At 53.0% G+C, this 13,560-nt stretch overlaps 1 protein-coding gene across 9 annotated transcripts in view; it reads left to right on the top strand.

Annotated features, from left to right (window-relative positions):
* Positions 1–13,560, top strand: part of NCOR2 (nuclear receptor corepressor 2) — a 239,535-nt gene that overhangs the window by 64,957 nt on the left and 161,018 nt on the right. For all 9 annotated transcript variants that reach the window (XM_086761836.1, XM_086761831.1, XM_086761837.1 and 6 more), the window contains exon 2: positions 6,522–6,733. In XM_086761836.1, the coding sequence (XP_086617962.1) occupies positions 6,629–6,733 (105 nt within the window). In that variant the 5' untranslated portion in view covers positions 6,522–6,628. The remainder of the gene's footprint in view (positions 1–6,521; positions 6,734–13,560) is intronic.

Raw genomic sequence — 13,560 nt, 5'->3', positions numbered from 1 at the left:
TGGGAGGTATTTAAACCACCTGAGATCTGTTGCCAGTGCTCATCTGATGAGAGGTGGCCGTGGTGGGGCAGGGGGTGCCCACGTCCCGTCTGCTTCTGAGCAATCAGGGTGCGCTGCGGAGGGTCGGGGTCCGAGCGAGGGCTGGTTGCGGCAGCAGTTGCGGTTAGCATGTGCTTTCCTTTGCCAGAAGCATCAGGCCAGCGTCGTCTCACTGCCGAGAGCGGCCTGCCTGGCAAACTTGCCTTTCGACACACAACTGGGAGCGGGGCTGGCAAAATCCACCCCTCCGACCTTGCTGCACGCAGCTGCGGTGCCAAGATCTGTACGCAAATGCTGGCAGAGGTTATCTCGGGGCAGAGGGAAATCTGGGTCCCGTGCCCAAAATAGCTTGGAAAGATTGAAAAGGAGAAATACAAGTGGCAAATCCTGCTGTACTGCTTTGGGCAATGGTAGGAGCAGGACGGAGAAGTCATCTTTTGTCGGGGATCAGAACCGGTTCTGCGCGAGCCCTGCTGCGGCAGGAGAGTCGGTGCAGCCTGGAGGTTTCCAGCAAGGAAGTGGCAAACCAGGATGAGAGACTTCAGCTCCCGAGCTTCTGCCATCCCCTCCGTGGCCTTAGGGACTGGTTGTACCTTCTTAGGAGGGCAACATCCTGCCCTGGGCAGCTCCGTCGTGGTGCTGCAGATCTGCCCCCAGATCTGCTGCTGTAATTGCTCCTGCATCCGCACCGTCGGTCAGGCTAGGAAAGTCATCTGGTTCAAGAGTCATCCGGCCAAAAGAGCGGAGAGGAGGGCTGCCGTTGACGTTTGAGCAGGGCAAAGAGCCCCTTCGGGTATCGCTGTTTGGGGAGCATGTGGGGAACCATGGGGTCTGGCTGTGATGTGCAGGACCTTGCCAAGCCTGGCTTTGCTTTTGTCCTCTTCCAAAGCAAGAAATATGCTTTAAGATTACATGCAGGTCCAAGCCTTGACCCCTGGAGTTGAACCTCTCTTCCATGCCACGGAGCTCAGGATGTGCCTGGCCTTTCCTGCTGACCCTGCGCTGCTGTTTTAATTTAAAACCTCTGTCCCCTGCTGCGAACGCTGCTGTGGATTCCTGGGCTGCAGACACTGGCATCGCTGTCTTTGTTGTTCTGAACAGAGCCCTAAGTTTATGGCAGACGGCCTGCTTTCCTACTGAAAGGCCTTACCAGATACAGTACACGCAAATATTTGTGTATCATGTCAACTGTCTTCCAAGAAAATTTCATGCACATATTGATTACACGAACCCATTATCATTACATTGCACTGCATTTCTTAGGAACCTCTCTGCCTCATTTTTGTCACATCTTAATTAGTTTTCCTTCCACTAGGCCTTTTAAAGCAACTGTGGGTAAACCTCGAACTGCCTTTCAGGTCTGGTTTTGATCCAGAGCTGTATGGCGTGTCAGTGCCGTCACCGGCCGTGGGATCCGCGCGCGCAAATCTGCGCTGGGGTTTTTTAAGCATCATGGGTTGGTTGGTCTCTTGGAAGTGAATGTTACAGCTGAGTATTAATTAAGCATTATAAACAAAGGTCTCCTTAACTTTTATTTCAAAATACATGGGTTGACTGGAGGATATACACCCTTTTTTATTTGTTTGTTTGAAGAGGAAAATTGTCATGTATTTGGCAGTCAAGTAAAGGCAGCTTGGTTGTTTTTTCCAGAAACTCTCATCATTTAATGTAATTAAACATCAGCTTTGTTGTCAATACTCTTCAATTAAATGTGCCCTGGTGAGCGCTAGCAGCATTTCCCTTACGTGCCTGGTCTGCCTGCTGTGGTGGTACTGGTCGTTGCCTTCTGATGAGGTCTTTTGCTGTCATTTTGTGGGCTGCATCCTAACGACTTCTGTAGACCATCCATGGTCCGTAGACCACAAGTTGAGTAACATTACTCTGGACTTAAGAAATCGAATATTCTGTTAATCTTATTTCAGCACGTCCTTGCTTTGAACTTGAGCAATCTGCTTTCATTGGGATTTTTAAAACTTCTGCAAGGATGGATAAACCAGTATTTTCTGTGAGCTGGGCATGCCGTGGTGTTCTCACCTTTCAGACAGATGAACCGAGGCGTGGGGTAATGTTCTAGGTCTGGCTGAGATGGAGTTAGTTGATCCCGTAGCAGCCCTCATGGTGCTGTGGCCATGGCATCAGGGCTGTCCTCCAGCGTTCACCCCTCGGCAGCAGGCTGGGGTGGGCAGGATCTCGGGGGGGACATGGCCAGGAGAGCTGACCCAAGGAGTATGCCACACTGTACGACGTCTGCTCAGCAATAAAAGCGAGGAGAAAGGGGATGGGGCATTCATTAGTGCAGCGTTTGTCTTCTGGAGCAATTGCTATGTGTGCTGAAGCCCTGCTTCCCGGGAAGTGGCTGGACATCGCCTGCTGATGGAGAGTGGAGAATAAATATTTTGTTTTCCTTTGCTTTTACACACAGCCTTTGCTTTATTAAACTGCCTTTATCTTGACCCACAAGGTTTTTTTTCCCCATCTTTTTTTCCCCTCTATCCTACTGAGGAGGGGAGCGATAGAGCGGCTTGGTGGGCACCTGCCGCCCAGCCAGGGTCAACCCACTGAGGGTAAGTACGGCAGCTCGCCTGCGTTTTTGTGGTGTCAGAGCCAGCCAGGGACCTCACCTGGGAGTCCCGCCCTCCCTGAGGAGTGTGGACCTGATCGGGAGGACTGGCACTAGCTTTGAAGAGCAACAGGTGTACTGAATGTCGTTAATTAATTTTTTTGCAAGTCAGTTTAATTGCAAAGCCTTATTTTAGGCCTCTGGAGATTTTGCGTGGTCCTGGCTGTATCAGGGTGTGCTTTCACTGGGCTCAGGAGCCGGGCTTGAAGGACCGGCACAGAAACATGCGGCCCTGTGTCTAAGTGCTGTTGGCTGTGAACCTGCAGATCACTGTGCGGCATCCTGAGCTTGGCTGTGCCCATCTTTTGGGCTGGACACGAGTCCCCCTCGGCCAGGTGCTGTACACCCCGTCAGCGTGGGCTGCGAACGCTGCGGGGCAGAGCCGCTCTGCGGGCCAGCCAGCCTGCAGGGACTTGCGGTGGCTTGTGGAGTGCTTCCGTGGTGTAAATTAGGGAGAACCGGTGGTGGGGAAATGACTCTAGACAGTAAATGGCACATGGAAGGGAGAAATGGAGGTGGATGGTGGTGATTTGCTGTGTGGAGTTGGCGGGGGGGAGGAGAGTGGAGGTTTTGACAGCTCCAGGAGTGGGGCAGGATCCTGGGAATCTCCCACACAGGTGGAAATAAGTGGGGGCAGGAGCCTCGGGGGGCTGCTGCCTCCTCCGCAGGTCCATGCTGTAGCCCTGCCACTGGGTTCCTCCTGTTCCTCATCAGAGGCTGTAAATCTCCTGGTACCTAGCTCTGATGGCTAACGCAGGTCTGCGGGTGAAGTGGTCTCTGATGGAGACTCCGACCAGGCAGGGGGGGAATACTTCTCCTGTGAGACAATGTCTGTTCCTCATCAAAATCAATTGAGAAAAGTAGGAACCAAACCATTCGATCTTAAAGACTTAAAGAGCCTGGCTGCACTATTTCTCTTTTATTTCCATTAATCTACTCTTATTGTTTGCGTTTTTCTCATAAAAATAATTAAGGGTTGCTGATGAGGAGGCACCCCAGTACCTCCCCAGCAAGATGTTCTGCTCCCACTTTGCTCCCCTGTGGGTGCACCCACGCTGCAGCAGCCCCTTTCTTTGGGTTCTAAGGCGATGGCACCTGTGGAGCTGCCCCAGTGCTGCGGTGACCTCGCTTGGCTCCAGCCCGCAGCCCAGCCATGGGTCTCAGATCTTGTGCCGAGATCTTGCTGGTGACCTGCTGCTCCGTGGTTTGCAGGTGTGGAAATGCATGAGCAGTGCTTTGCCTGTTTGCAAGCACACGATTTTTACTCTTAGCTTTCCAGGGCTGAGTTTTAAAGCTGAACTTCTGATCTGAAAAGTTTAAAAAGAAGAAAATAAAATCATAGAATCACAGAGTGGTTTGGGTTGGAAGGGACCTTTAAAGCCCATCCAGTCCCAGCCCCCCTGCAAGGAGCAGGGACATCTCCAACCAGATCAGGTTGCTCAGAGCCTCATCCAACCTGGCCTTGAACGTTTCCAGGGATGGGGCATCCACCGCCTCTCTGGGCACCTCGTGCCAGCCGTTTCTTTTGCTGTAGACAGCTGCCATGGCATGATCTGGTCCACCCTGCTGAGCTTCCAGGGAAGCAGTTGGCTTGCTGAAAGCTGCCAAGAGTTCTGGGCCCACCAACTTGGAGTCTGTATGTGTATGTATACGCACATGTGCTGATTATCTTAGGTGGCTGCAAGCCAAGATGTCCAAGTTAGAATCCGTTATTAGGAAAGTACCTTAAACTTCTGCAGATCCTAGCGAGCTTTTGGAGCCCCTGAGAGCATCCTGCACGTGTCCTTGGCAGCTGCAGGGAGGCTTTGCCCCTGTAGAAGCACACGTGGGCCGCAGGAGAGCCGGGAGGGTGATGGTGTGTCCCTGGAGGGTGTCAAACCACGGCCGGGAATCGGCGATTAGAATCGCGTCCAGTCGGAAGCGCAGGGGGAAGTGGGGGAGTCATACTGGAAGTGTAAAATATGCGCCGGCCGCCTTCTGGGTGCCTCTGAATTCCCCCGCGTGCGCAGGGGCTTTCCTGCCGTGGGGGTGGATTACACCGAGCACACCGACCTCCTGCCTGGGGAGGCTGGCCCTGTTTAGGATGAGGGTCGGACCGTTCCCAGGCCACCGGTGCTTCCCAGGACCCAGGGCGGCAGGTAAGGTGCCCCGGGGCTCAGCGGGGACGTGTGGGTGCAGGGCTGGGAGGAATCCCAGCTCCGGAGCCGAAAGCAGGAGGGGACCTGGTGTCCCTCCTCTCCCTGCCCTGAGAGCCAAACCTTGCTGTGTGTATTCCCGTACGTAGCTTGGCAAAACGCCTTTTGACAAAGGCGCTGGGCTGACCCTCGGCAGGAGCGTGGAGATGTCTCTGCGTGTCTGTCCTCCTTAGACCTTGATGGAAACTTGCTGCAAAAGAGTGGTTTTGTGAAACTGGAACCCTTTGTAAGGGGGCCTCTTTAGGCCGCTTTCTTCCTGCTGCCGTGGCCCTGCTCGCCATGCCCAGCCCGCTGGGGACCGCTGCCTTGGTTTGATTTTATTTCTGGCCGCGAGCAGCGCGTGGATGCCGGCAAACCAGCGAGGTGGTCCTGCGCCTGCCTGCAGCAGATAGCAAGGGGTTTATCAGCAGGGGCTGATCTGTGGTCTCACAGGAGGAAAAAAAATAGAAAAAGAAAAACTTCCTCTTTTCTCTTTTTTCTTTTTTCTTTTTTTTTTTTTTTTTTTTTTTCTTTCCCCTTTCCTATCCCCTTTTTGGTTTTTGTACATGCCAACTGCTGTTTTGGTTGAAATTGCACTGGCTTGGGCTGGCTGCACTCTGAGACCACTGGAGCGTGGGGAGAGGCTGGCGGAACTGGAAGCCTCCCAGTGTGCCGATGAGAGATTTTGGTACGACCAAAAACCTTGCACAAATCTGTGTGTAACACGTACCGAGGAGGAGGTGGCGTGCGAGCGTGCTCAGCGTTGCGAGGGATGGAGAGCGGGTCCTGGGGAGCACTAAGGGCAGCGTTTAGATGTTTGTTGACGTGCAAACAAAAAGTAGGAGGCTTACAACCCTTTCTGAACAAACTATGTGGAGTATCTATAAAAATCAGCAACTCCAAAATCTCCCCTTGGGAGGGGAGTCTTCCCACTTTGGTTTTCCTGATTTTGTTCCAGCTGGGAAAGGAGTTGCAACACGGTTGTGTGGGTGACAGGGGTGTTTGTGAAAATGCCCTCAGGGCCGCGGTGTCTCCATCAGAACCTCTGGTCTAGGTGGCACTGGGGGCAGGGCACGCTTTAGTCCTGGATTTTAGCATGGTCCCATGGAGGGACATGGCTGCTGGGGAGGTCGATGCCCAGCGTCCTGAAAGAGAGCAGAGCTTACCGCAGGGGGCTGCAGAAACGGCGGCAGCTCAGAAAGGAAGGCGCTGAGAGGAACGTGTGTGGATGGGTGAGAGCCTGGATGGGGAAGAGGGATAGGCTGAGGAGGGACTGTGTGCCTTGGGACCTGATGTTGAAGTGCAAAAACTCTAGCTTGTGTTTTTCAGAACAAAGTTACCACCCAAAAAATACCCATCTCCAAAAGGCTTGGAGATGTAGATGCACAGAGCCCAAATAAGCTGCTGGCAGTTTGCAGGCCGGGGCCTGCTGGTGCTGGGGAAAGGCTTTCCAGGGTGGGAAAGCTAGAGTGGGATGGATTTGGGATAATCTTATATTTGGACTTCTCTGTGATAGCAGTAATCCACAGCAAAAGCTTGGCAGTGGGGTTTGTCACACGGAAAACAGGGCTGCTGGAGAAATGTGAGGGCAGTCAGGTTTTGGTGAGCACCCAGGGCTTGGTGTCCAGTTGTCTCATGGGACCGTGGTTGACTGAATATTAACCTGCTGCTCTCCTGTTTGCTTCCAGTTGTCGTATGACGCGGAGAGCACGCACATGATGAAGAGGAGCTCTCGCCTCTCCTAATCCTTTGTCGGTGATTTGGAAGCAGCGACCGCCGCACCGGCTCGTTCGACATGTCTGGATCTACGCAGCCTGTGACGCAGAGCTGGCGCGCCGCTGAGCCGCGCTACCCCCCGCACGCCATGTCCTATCCGGTTCAGATTGCTCGACCACATGCGGTAAGGCAAGAGACTTCCCTTCCCTACCTGCTCGCAGGGTAGGAGCCGCGTGGCGCGTCCCCGTCGCTGGGGTAGCAGTTCAGCTGCGCTGCTCGGATGTGGCTGTTATGGAGAAATCAGACTGTTTCCGTGCCTGTGGTACGGGATTTCATCGTTCCTCTCTTGTGGGATCCTCTTTTGTTTCTCCTTATAGTGGTTTCAGCTGCAAAAGACCCTTTCCAGTGTCTTCCCAGCGCTTACTGTGACGGTGTCATGGGCTCTGGCTTGTTGCTTATGAGCACAGGAGTTTCTTCCTCACGAGAGCACCCTTGGTTGAATGCAACAACCGGCTTGGGGGAACGCGGAAGGGTGGTTGGAGTGGGCATGTATGGCCTCCAGCTTTTTCAGCTAGGCTTTTTCTTGGTATTGAATCGTGAGGGAACAAGCATCTTCTCCCGTGCGTGGGCTTACCGCTTCCCAGCGAGCCCCATCCTTGCTCCTCACGCCCACGGGAGGGCTCTCCCAATTTCCAGGCAGACTGCCGGGGTGCGAACCCACTGCCTGCCCCTCGGTCAGCAAAGCTGCACCTCCACGTGGCACTCCTGGTGAGTGAGAAGAAAACTGAGCTGCTGATTTTTTCCATTTTATTCTTCCCCCATCCCTTACGTTTGACCCATAGCCTTGTCTCCTCTTGGATCAAGGCATCAGCTGGCGGTGGCTTTTTGTTGGCTGTGTTGTGTTGCTTGCACAGGTTCATTCACCCGTATCCAGCCTGTCCTTTCTGTCCTGTGTCACTCACATCTGTGCTTGCTCATCCTGGATAGCTGAATGTTTTAGATTTAAGCCCTTAACAGAAAAAACCTCTCCTTAGTGGAACAGCTTTAGTCAGCTCAGGCTGCTTAAATGAATCTCGTTAGGTGCTGGAGCGTGGCACAGGCTTGCGAGGCTGCTCTTCAGAGCTGCTTCTTGGTGGGTTTTACGGCGAGGTGGTCACACCAGGAAGGTGATTGTCACATGAGTTAGAAGGAGACCTTGTCTCGGGGTTATGTTTCTGACAGTGATGGCTATGGCATGGTAAAATTCCTGCTGTGAAGATTTTAGGGTTTGACTTAAAAAGCCTGGAAATTCACAAAATATCAGTGAAGGGGTGAAATTCCCTTGTCTACCTGTTTTCCCGGGCGTCAGCAGAGTGGTGCAGGGAGCAGAGCTGGAGTTTGGAAAGGCTTTGAGATAGAAACGTTAGGGAGGGTGCAGGACGAGCTTTTGGCTGCGTTAGCTGGCTTGGCCAGATTGCTCGGGGCCTGCGTGCCTCTGCACAAAGAGGCTTTTTATCCAGGGAATGAGACACGCTGGCCTGGTTCGATTTACAGGAGTTTGCTTCCATCACTGCGAACGTGTTTGGGAGGTGGGACAGAACGCGAGAGTGTTCGTCTCACGAAGAAAATCCCAGTTCTCTTTTTATCAGAAACCCGAACAGGAGGAGGATGTGACCGGGTGAGAGAGATCTGCAGTTGTTGCAAAACTGATTTAAAAACAAACCGAAGAAACCTCAGTACTTCGTGTGGAGATGAAGTTTAGAAGAGTGCAAAAGGTTCCTGGCCTTGGGGTGTTGAGTCCTTGTCTCCCACAAGCCCTGGGTTGTTCCCCAAAGCGTCGCAGCCGCAGAATGAGCCAAGCCGGGCGGTTGTGTGCAAGTCGGACGGAGCTCTGGGTTTCTCCAGCCTTGCCCTGCTCTCTGGCTGGGGTGAATACTGGTTTTATTCTATCGTATTAATGTTGGAAGAACTTGCTGGCGAGTGCTTCTAGAAGCTATTTTTACAGCCACATGTAATCTTCTGGAGCTGTGTGATACCTTTAGGTGTCTGGATGCAGGAAAGGTCTGGATGGAAAGCCGAAAGGCTCCTCTTGACGGAAATGTGCCAGACCCACGCAGACCAAACGCACCTTGCCTCTCCTGGGGAAGGGTAGGGAGGTGTTTCTTCAAGCGTGTCCCTGCATGATCCACCCTCAGCTGTTTGCCAACGCGTGTCTCCTGCTCGGCAGCGCTGAGAGCTGGAACCCAGCCACGGCTCTGCGGCTGGGGCTGATCTCTGGTGGGATTGCTCGGGAGAGGAGAGCCCAGTTGCTTTGAAGTTGCTGCACTGTTTAATATGAAAAGTCAGCAGTACTTGCTTGCACGTCTTGGCTGGGTGAGTTTTGTCATGCGGTGTGTTTGCACAGTGAGAGCCTGTTTGGAAGAAAGCAGGAGAGGCCAAAACCAACCCGACACTAGCATGTCTTGCATCTAATTAGAATTTGGTTCTGGTTTGCTGCGTTCCACAACATCCTTTCCCGAGAACTGGGAATTCGTCAGCCCGGGGATCCTTATCCCGGTGGTGGAAACGCCCTGGGTCACCTCCTGGGCGCCTGCGCGGGGCTGGGCAGAGCAGGGCTGCAAATGCTGTTCTCGTATAAATAAATAATCACAGTCCAACTGCGACGGTCACACCCAGGGAAATGTGGCGCGGCAGGAATACTGAGCTCAGAAATGAGCCGTGACATTATTTTAGGCTTGGAGACGCTGTATGAAAAGTGGTTTAAAGGATTGCAGCTGTTCGATTTCACAGATGAGGCAAGGGAGAGGGGATGTTGGGAAGGGGCGGAAGGCAGTTGGAGGCAGATTTGGGCATATTTTCTTCCATTGTATAAAGCCTGAGGGAGTATCCAACAAAATGGGGAAAAAGTCTTGTTTCAAGTGAGCAAACAGAAATGTGCTGTGTACGTATGGATGCTGTCTTCCAGCAGTGTGTTCCAGGAGTTACTGCTGAATTTGAGGCTGGTGGAGAAGATCCAGTACCGGTCGAGTGAGGATGCTTGTTGGCTGGTTTCACTCCTAGGTGCCAGCGTTGGGCAGGGCTGTGAACCTGTGGGTCTGATCCAGACTGGGTTCTGATGGGTGAGGCAGTGAGCAGGCTCTTCTGCAGGGTAGGTTGGTCCCCATCCATATCAGGGTGTCCTCCTCCTTACCGAGAGGCATCTGGTCCCAACAGCTGCCAGGGAGGCAGGATGTGAAAATGCTGCGGTATTTTATAACGACACTAGATTTAATTCCCAAAATGTTGTCAAGTGTGCATGCTTTTAAAGGGAAGAGGGTTCTTCTGCTGAAGGTGCTTGCTGAAAAGGTTGTGGTTTGTTTGACTTTCCTTAAGTAAAACTAAAATCACCGATAACCAGTAGCTGCTTCTTAAGAGAGCGCCGCATGGGTTTTGGCCAAACTGCAGGGAAAACGTGTTTGTTTTCCATTTTCATGAGCTGGAATGTTGGGGTGCTCAGTTGACTTCCGTCATGTTCAGCCTGGGAAGAGACAAATTGTTTGGATGCTCTGTGACCTTTAGCTAAAGGTGAAAAAACACATTACGTGTGCTCTTAACCTTCTAACATGTCCGAAGCTCATGGTCTCTCAAAGGAAACTTTCCCATGAAGGATATTTATTTTCAGGCACCCTGCAGATATTTTCTGTAGACAGATCAATTTCCCTGCGTAGCGCGTGTCCCCCTTGGCTTTTAAAGCACCTTTGTGATCAGTATTCCCTGGGGACAGCAGGGTTCCCCTCTTGTCCTCCCCCGTGTATCCAGTTTCTTGCTGTGCCCTCCTTACCAGTTGTCCTTTTCCTCTCAGGGCCCTGACATCTTGGTGCTGCGGGGCCGATGCGGCTTGGGATGCAGGCTGGGGTTTCCAGGAGGGTGGTCCCGGCTGCTGGAGATGCTGGTGGTCAGGGCACACAAGGTGTCCTCGTGCGGTGGCCTCTGTGCCAAAACGGCTTGTGGTTTGGGGTGCTTTTAGTGTTTTGCCTACCAGAGATACTGAGTGGGTTTGGGGATGGTAGGACTGGGATGTGTGCCCATGGATGTGAAATGGGTGCTCTGTTGTCACCTGAATCCCCACCGGGGAGCACCGTCCCCCTTCCCACAAAACAGGAGGTGCGCAGCACACCTCCTGCACGCTCTTTGGCCATGTTCCCCACAGGCTGCTCAGCTGAGATGGCAAAGTGAGCTTAACCCCTCCGCTCCAGCTTTTGAGACCTTCGCGCCCCCTCCCATGCCGCCTCTCCTGGGTGGGAGAAGCTCTGTGATTCCTTCATTAAACTCCTCGTTGGCAAAACCGCACTGGTGCGGGAGCGTCCCAGCCCGATCGTTCGGGTTTTTTTGGCCTGTGATAAATAGCTTCCTTGTCTGTGAACTGGAGACAAGAGGTTGGTGCAAACTTGTGTGTTGATTTGGTGTCCTAGCCAAACGGTGGCCTGCGGGGAATGGGGCGCCTTCCCTGCCCGGACTCCTCCTCCCAATTTGAGCAGGGCGAGGTAAACCCGGCCTCCTGCCGCGGAAGGAAGGTGCTGTGGGGGGACCCAAGCCCCTGCGATGGCAGGAGCTCTCTCCACCGTGACGTGATCGGAGTGGCAAGGTGATGCCAGGTAAGCCTGCGTGTTTTGCAATACGAGCGCGAGGCGCCTTTGCCGCTGTGTTGGTTTTCCTTGGAGTAGTTATTCACGCTTTGATCTGCTGGAAGCGAAACGCCAATCTGTGTCGGTGCTCCAGGAACTTGCAGAACGGAAGAGTTTACGGTGCCAAATGCTAAAATCCCCCCAGGCTGCAAAGAGCCTTCTCCAGCCGCCTCCGAGCGCAAAGAAAAGCCTCCTGCTACCAGCTGCGCAGCTGAGCGGGGTCGCTTCGTGCCAGAGATTCGCGTTCTGGATTCTGACTGCCGGGCTCCAGCTAATGTTTTAAGGAATGGCTTGAAAATCAAAACCGTACCTTGGAAATAGCAACTCTGATCAGCTCTGTCACCAGAACTCAATGCGAGCTCACTTGCGGTACCTTGGGGTTCCCGGTGAAGGAGCAGCTCAGCAGCGGATTTGGGAAAATTGGCTTTCTGCTGTGGCACTTGGGAGAGCATGGAGATGAAGGAACAGGACACCTAATTCCCTGCCCTGGGGTGTCTCTCGTGTTGCCAGGAAGGAGTTTGCTCACAGCAGTTTGTATTTAAAGCCCATTTTCCCTAGGATACAGCCTTTATTCAAAACAGTTCTTTTTCTTCAAGCTACTGTAAACTTCTACGGTTGCTCCCTAATCTGCTTTTTGGATGTGATTTTGATGCAGAGGGTGATGCGTTGCTTTTGGTTGATCTCAAGATTGTAAATCCACAGGAGAAGGAAAGATTTTTGGTGCATATGTGGCTTGGCAAAGGTAGAGACCCACCGAAGCCGCTTTTGGAGACGTAAACTCTTTGGCTGCACTTCTCGCCTGCCTCTGCCTGCGTTGTCCCACCAGTTCCTGGAGACACCTTCTGCAAGACTCGGGGCTTTTGCTGGTTGTCACTGTCACTGTATTTATTCAAAATACTGAGTCTGTGAGGTTCTTTGACCTGAAGGATTTGCTGTGGAGGTGTAGGGAAGTGTTGGAGAGAGCTGTGAGGGATGTGGAATGATGAAAGGGTTCTACATGGAGCTGCAGATAGGTCATGGGCGTTGAGTGGGACGTGGTGGAGGACTACACCGCAGAAGAGATGCGGTGATGAGCAAAATGACCCGGGTGGAGTTTTGGGTTTGTTGTGTGAAGACAGCTGCTCACCCCACATGAGTGTTTGTGACCACAAGTGGCTTGGGGAAGCATGAGGCGTGGGGAGGGGAGGAAGGGCAGATGGGTCATTCCCAGCTCAAAGGCGCCTGGATGTGACTGGAACAAAAGTCTTGTGACGGAGAGAGACTGAAAAGCAGCACTGTGATGGATGTGCTGCTGCTCCGAGGGCACCTCTGGCTGCCGGGGAGAGGGCTGGCGGCCGGCTCCAGCACCCGGCACCAGTCAGATGACTGGGAAGCCACAACAGCTGAGAGCTGCCCGCACTGAGACGTGACGGCTTCTCCGTGAATGGCATATTGAGACGGGACAACTAAACACTGCTGTCAGCCCTGGTTTGCTGGAGAGCGTCGGGAAGGATGCGTTGCTGGTGCAGACGCTAATGGTGCGGGCAGCAGATGTGGCCTCTGTGCAGGGATGGCAGCAGAAGTCGATGCCATCCAAGGAGGGGGCTGCGCGCAGTGTGGTCACCTCCTCAGACGAAAGGCCAAGTCAGCAGCTTCTGAGAGATGGATGGCAGTGAGACTTGTGTCAGAACAATGCGGGCGTTTGTCTTTTCAGCACATGTTGCGTCCCTGTAGGCAAGATAAAAATGCGTGCATTCAGCCAGGTTTTATTACTGACCTTATCTGCAACAGTAGAGCTGATTGTGGAGTTGTTGTTTTTCTTATGTTGTTTTTATTTTTTCTTTTCTTAAATCTGCAGTGAACTCCTCCCAGGGTTTTGGGGAGGAAGTTGGGCAGACAGCAGTGTACTTGTGGACAACCTGTTTTGATCAGTAACCACCTCCTGTGCGCTTCAGCAGAGGTTTTTGGTAGCGGGGGACGGCTCCTCTTTGCTGGGGAGGCTGAGGGCCATGGGTTGTGTGCTGCGCTGGTCCCCTCGCAGCCCGTGCTGTCTCTGGAGCTCCTGCGGCGGCGGCTCTGCTACCGCCCTGGTTCCTGCCAAACCTTACCCCTTCCTCCTACCTGAATTGGCTTTGGGAAAAATAATTTTCTCTAGGCAGAGACTAAAAAGTGCATTTCTTGGTCCGATGAGCAACTGCTGTGCTGCCAGCGCCAAGGGGTATCCAGGCACCAGGGAGCTTTTCCTTCCGTTGCTAAAATAGGTCACGCTCGCTGCTGGCAGAAGGAGATTTAAAGCAACTTCTTGTTTTTCAAAGTTCAGGGTGTGTAGAGCAGGGGTGGGGTACATCCCCTGTTTCTGGCAAAGCTGATGGAGCTGTGGCTGTGCCAC

This window comes from Chlamydotis macqueenii, chromosome 17 (assembly GCF_036417535.1).
Source record: "Chlamydotis macqueenii isolate bChlMac1 chromosome 17, bChlMac1.mat, whole genome shotgun sequence".
Lineage (NCBI taxonomy): Eukaryota > Metazoa > Chordata > Aves > Otidiformes > Otididae > Chlamydotis > Chlamydotis macqueenii.
Note: the sequence above shows the minus strand (reverse complement) of the source record. Positions and strands in the feature narration are given on the sequence as shown.